Here is a 6,036-nt window from a genome sequence, read left to right as displayed (position 1 = left end):
GCTTCTTGGCTGTGAGACGAGCAATATGGTGAGGAATGACTCCAAGTGGACAATATGCCTGCAACTGGCCTGTTATCCCTCACAAATGACAAAAGAGTCCGTTAGAACTTTTGCCAACTGCAGCTACAAAAATGCAATGGTTTAACAAATACTTCTTTAGGGTTCATAAATCCATACTGAAAGGGTAGAGATACATTAAAAGGAAAACAAGCTGAATATGAGAAGCTGTTTAGATGTTAAAAGGAGCCAAAATAATTGCAAAGCAATGCCTGAACAGTAAGTTATGGTGATGAGAAAAATAAAATTCATTGCCACTCAAAAAAATACCTTTTGTGGTTCCCCATATACTATTTGACAACGTCTGTTCTTCTCAATTACCCCTAACCCCAGCTAGAAATGGCAAAGAGCCTTGCAATTATTCTCCATTTGCTCCCAATCTGATCTTCTACAGGCCACAGTCTGGGGAGAGCTCTTGCAACCGATCAGGCAAAGCAAGAAGTCTTCTGAATGAGCTTGTAGATCCCAGGAAAACCGTTTTGGTTCTTCAGCCATTGGCTGAGTACAATCAACCAACATTTTTAGATAAACTCTTTAAACTGACTCACATCCACCCAATTGAGTATTCTCAAATGAGTCTCAGACTTGTGGTGGAATTTCTTTGCTTTTAACAGTATAGTCTACAAAGAAAGCCAGTTTAGTTAACTGCTTAAACGTACCATCTGGTATTGCTGTGTTATAAAAATAAGTTAAATGTTTCTGTAGTATTGATTTAACTGTCCCAAGTAGTTGCCTTTCGCTGTAACAGAGGTGTTCAATTACTGAAAATGTTTCTTTGCTTAAATTTAAAAAAAAAAGCGATTTAAACATTCTTGTTCTAAAAATAGGTTTTTAGGATATTCTGATAGTAATAGCTGTCGCAGTTTGCTCCACGAATGTAACTTTTCCAAAAAGAACCTTAAAATAGTTTGAATCTATTTCAGGTGCTAACCAAGACACCTGAAACACTAAACATTTTTAATCCACTTACTAAAGCAAAGTGCAACTGAATCCTACACCTGATAGTATATACAAACTCATTATGGCTTCACCATAATAATGGTATGTGAATGGGTCCATACAATTAGAAGGATGCTAACAGACGTTAATAAATCTGTAGAACTGTTGGCAATACAATATTAAGAGCTATATTACATTCTGTAAACCTTGCAATACCACACTTCATATTATGCAAATAATCAATATTTACAAATCCATATTGGGTAAAATAATTAACCCTCTAATGTAAATTATGATTTTGCAAAGTGCAGGACAAAACCAGTGCTGTTAATTGCAAGTCCGATGCAAGCAAGTTATAGTAAAATTATCAGTAACTACCAAAAGCTTACCTAGATGTTTCTACAGAGGATTTATAGGAGTGTGACGCTTAGGATGAAATACAGTATGATATGGAGTTAGGATGTACATTTAGAAACAGCAAGTATAGAAATGAATAAGGCAGCATGCTCAGAACAAGTTTTAAGCAGCACTGATGTTAGATCCTTAGTGGCAACTATATCAGTTCTTGTTAACGTTAAAAATTCAGAGTGCAACATAGAAGCCTTGTTTAACATAAAAAAATGTGCAAATTGTTTTCTTCTTAAACAAAAGAAAATAACATCACGAGGAAGATATTCTACCAAAGACCATTTCTAAATCACAGCAAAGTAGACCATCTTCTTTCCAAAATCATCTACAAGGCACTAAGGGTAGGAAATGACAGGTAACATGAAAGACTGAATACCGCTTCTCAGTCAGGTCGAAATATGGGATATTTTGGTAAGAATTCTATCAATATTACCTGTAGAAGAAAAAAAAAGAAAAAAAAAGCACAGAACATATTAACCAAGTACTTATACTCTTCAGCATAATTTCCAACCAGTGCTGAATATGCTAATGCCAACATGCTACAGGACTTGAAATCTTTGGCTCCTCTAATTTATATTGATACCAACTTTCTCGTTTGGGGGAAGGGGAAGAGGGAAGATGAGGGAGCAGGAGAGAGGAAGGCAGTCTTTTTTTCAGACTCGGGGGCTAACAGGTTCAGGACTTAAGATGCGTCAGTCTGAAGTGGACCTTGTAGACATCAAGTTTTTGGCTGAGTGGCTTCCCGAAGAATAAGAGGCAATCTTCATGGCCATTTGAAGAGCAAAAGCAGGGCTGCCAACTGTTCAGAAATTTACAGACAGTCTCTAAAAACAAGGCTAAACACACTCATTTGTATAGTTTATTTTTAAACAACAAGCTGTCCATAAGAAACTAAGAAACCAAGAAACCATGAGTTTGACTGAAGATCCAGATGCAAGTGTTGATGGGCAGACAGAGCAGAGCAGTGACATCTTGTGTCTGAGTCGGAGCACAGCGCAGCACTCTGCACGAAGCTCTCTGTCAGGGCTTTTGGCCCATGGGAGCCTCTGTAGCCCCCCCACTGGAACCCACCTGCTGCTGCTGCATCCCAGATTGTTGCCAGCTTGTAACAGCTGCTTGCCTCAAAGACAAAGCCAAGCTGTGTGGGCCTGGACAGTCTGAGCCACCAGATCAGATAGGGAGGGAGGTGGTGTGGCTGGGATGAAGCTGCCGGGCCAGGAGAGAGGAATAGGTGGGAGTGAGTGCAGCACAGTGTAAAGCCACTGCTGCAGTCAAGTAAGACTGTGTTAAAATCTGGTGTAAACCCCTCAATCTGAATCCAGCCCTTGTTACTGCCATCCAGGGCCTGGCAGAAAGATTACATTTACATTATGTAATGTGTCAGTAAAAAGAGTTATCAGCAAGGATTCAGGTTTTCCATTTGCCATGGAAAGACAGAGATTTTCTCCTTTGGAGGAGAAAAACCTGGGAAATTGCTGGTTTCCCCTTGTAGGCTTACAGAGTTCCAGCCTGCAATGGGCTGCTTGGGGCTGGGGAGAGTGGGACACAGAGGACGCCACATGCACGTGGCAGCCAGGCAATATGGTGGAGAGCAGCTCCTGCAGCTTCCTTCAGGTAGGTCTATGGGGGTGGGGGATACAGGTGATACATAGGCAGGCAGTGGGGGGCACAGCAGGATGTGTGGCCCCCCAGATTTCTGCACCCACAGCACGGTGTGGAGCTGCAGCCAGGCTGAACCAGCTCTGGGCTGGAGCTGGTGTGGGAGGGAGCTCCGCACTGCCACGGCCACCAAGGTGAGGTGCCCCCTGCCCACCTGGCAGCAGCAGGGGGTACAATTCTGTGCTTCTACCACACCTCACATTAGCAGCCATGGTAGCACAGCACTCTCTCCCACATCGGGTTCTACCCACTGGGCCATGAAGGCAGCTTCTGCCCAAAGCTGATCCAGCCTGGCTCCAGCCCCATGCCCCGCTGTAGGCACAAATCTGGGGGGGCAAATGCCCCCCCACCCCCATGATGTGTCACCTGTGCTCCCCTGCAATGTGTCACCTGTGCCTACATTTCCCCTTCCTCAAACACCCACCCCTTCTCCATACACTGGGGAGCTGTGGCCTGGGGGCAGGGGGCACTGGGTCAGGAGTGAGGGGCACTGGCAGGGCCAAGAGGCTGTAGATTGGGAGTGAGGGGCACTGGCAGAGCTGGAGGGCTGTGGCTTGGGAGTGAAAGGTAACAACAGGAGCACGGCACCAGTATATTAGGGCTGCTCAATGCGACAAAGCAGCGGAGGGACAGCCACAGCTGGATGGGATATTGGTGAGCAAAGGGGGCAGAGGGAGCATTGATTTTCCATGATAAAACCAAAATCAAATGTCAAAATATATAGGTATTTAGTATTAGTTTAATTATACTGACTGAGGCACTGGCAGGCTTCCAAATTGCTTTAAAATTGTAAATGCATTAATAAAACATTGTGTTCAATTGATAACTATATAAATAGTTGTGTTTTATTTTAATTGAGGAAAAACACAGATTTTGAGTTTATCAGAATTTGGGATTTTTAAAACAGAGAAAAACAAGGATCCCTGTTTATCAATAAAAATTTTGCAGGGTGTGAAGGAAAGAAAAGAAAAGCTATATGTTTTTTTTCCTCAGCCTGGCAACCCTGAGAAGGTACTTGGACAACATGGACATATCAAATGCATTTTCTTAAGATGGATCTATTACCTCAATAATTACCTACAAAGCCCAAAACAAACCAAAATTCCATTAACTAAACAAAACAAAGTTAAAACACTTCTAAGCCTATACTATACTATATCAATTCTTTAGGGGTTAGTTTTCATTACACAGCTACAAACTATGAAGAAAGTTTTGTCAGGGACTTCTCAACAGGTGTATTGAAAGAAACTTAAGGACTGTTTAAGAGTTCAGAGGATGTGTAATGGTAGCTAGAGGTCAAGGCTCCTTAACTACCAAATGCAATTTCTACCATGTCTCTTATGCAGGGCTCTGTCTGTGCAGGCAGTATTACCAAAGAGAAAACGTTTATCATTGACAATTTATGAATTCCACTATGTGCAGCAGCTGCCTGTGCTAAGTTTCTATCTTGTGTTTGTCAGACCACGCTGTTTTGGTAGCCAAAAGATTTCCATGGGGAGTGATATTTAATAGGTAACACAATTAAACATTAAAATCACACTGATATCAGATATTAAAAGTAACAAAAATACTTACATATTCCATCATATTGCTAGTTTCACATTTCCTTTTACTCAGCTTCCAGTGCAAACCCAGCTAAGACAATAATTATTGTAAGATTAATAAATACAATGACATTATTTTTAGTGACATAGTTATATATTGCTAAAGATTATGTTATTTAACATCTAGGGCATTTCAAACACAAAGTGCAAGATGAATTAAGAACTTCAGCTCCAGTCCTAAAGCAAAGTAATAAAGTTCCCATATTCCAGCTGTGGAAAATCTTATTTGTAAATAAAAATGGAACAACAAGAGATCCATAATCTTATTTACCTTATGATATAGTCTGTTATTTTCCCATTCTAACAACTTCTGAATCGATCTTCTAGTCTAGGAAAGAACACCAGAATAGCATTAGATGTGGCTTAGCTACCAAGCTCTCACATAAATCTTAAAATTATATTTGCAATTCAAGAAACATAAATCAAAATTATAAATGTGTGTTAAGAAATGAGAACTAAGGAAGAATTACACCTTGGAAAAAGCTTGCCTTTCCAACTATAATCCTTTTATGTAAAGGTGCGCCAATACATCGGTCCGATATCGGATCGGCACCAATATAAAGAAAACAGACTATATCAGAAATCAGCCTGATGTGGCTGATAATTAGGCCAATAAATGCACATGCCTGTGCGCAGCCACAGCGCAGCACACATGTAGCGAGGCGCAGAGCCCAGCAGCATGGAGAGCTGTTGTGGTGAAAGGGGAAGGGGAAGGGAAGTGCTGCGGCGGGGGGGTGGCAGATTAATGCCCCCCATAGTGGAGGAGTGGGGCAGGGGCTGGGGCAGGCATGGGACAGAGCTGTGTCTTGTCTGTGGAGTGGCGGCTCCCACCACTGTGTGCCGCTGGTCCAGGAGCAGTCTGTTTGGTGGCTCTGGCTGGGCAGCACCTACTCCAGCCCCTGCCCTACTCCTCCCTCACCATGGGGGGCACTGGTCTTCCCCCCCGTCCCCTTTACCACAACAGACTTACCAGCTGCACGCAGCTGTAGCAGAAATCAGATCAGTATCAGCTGATACGCCTCCTTAAAAATCGGCTAATCTGTATCATCCCCAAAAATCTCTATCGGTGCACCCCTACTTTTATGTATAGAAAAGTGGGAGCCTCAGAAAGTTGCAAGATCCAGACTTCCAACAGTTAGTAGTCTAGCAGGTTAAAACATAATGATTTTCAATTCCAAGATCAGGTTCTGAAGCCTTATGTAAGGTCAAATATGAAATGTGTTCCATAGTATCCTTGTATTGTCCTATAAAGCTTTGCCTCCTGTCACAAAAACAATCACCTGTTTTGGTCATTTACACTTACAGAAGGCCCATGGACATTATAGAAGAGATATTGCAAGGCAGAGCTGGTATGAACTGTATGACTTGT

General features: G+C 42.1%; 1 protein-coding gene across 2 annotated transcripts in view; it reads right to left on the bottom strand.

Annotated features, from left to right (window-relative positions):
• Positions 1–840: 840 nt before the first annotated feature.
• CHIC1 (cysteine rich hydrophobic domain 1) overlaps positions 841–6,036 on the bottom strand; it is a 56,478-nt gene continuing 51,282 nt past the window's right edge. The window contains exons 4-6 of one of the 2 annotated variants that reach the window (XM_019521488.1): positions 4,939–4,995; positions 4,639–4,698; positions 841–1,837 (exon numbers count right to left, since the gene is read on the bottom strand). In XM_019521488.1, the coding sequence (XP_019377033.1) occupies positions 1,787–1,837; positions 4,639–4,698; positions 4,939–4,995 (168 nt within the window). In that variant the 3' untranslated portion in view covers positions 841–1,786. The other variant, XM_019521489.1, reaches the window with a different exon arrangement.

This window comes from Gavialis gangeticus, unplaced genomic scaffold, assembly GCF_001723915.1.
Source record: "Gavialis gangeticus isolate Ggan-Ray unplaced genomic scaffold, GavGan_comp1, whole genome shotgun sequence".
Taxonomy (NCBI): Eukaryota; Metazoa; Chordata; order Crocodylia; family Gavialidae; genus Gavialis; species Gavialis gangeticus.
This window is presented reverse-complemented; position numbering and strand designations above follow the sequence as displayed.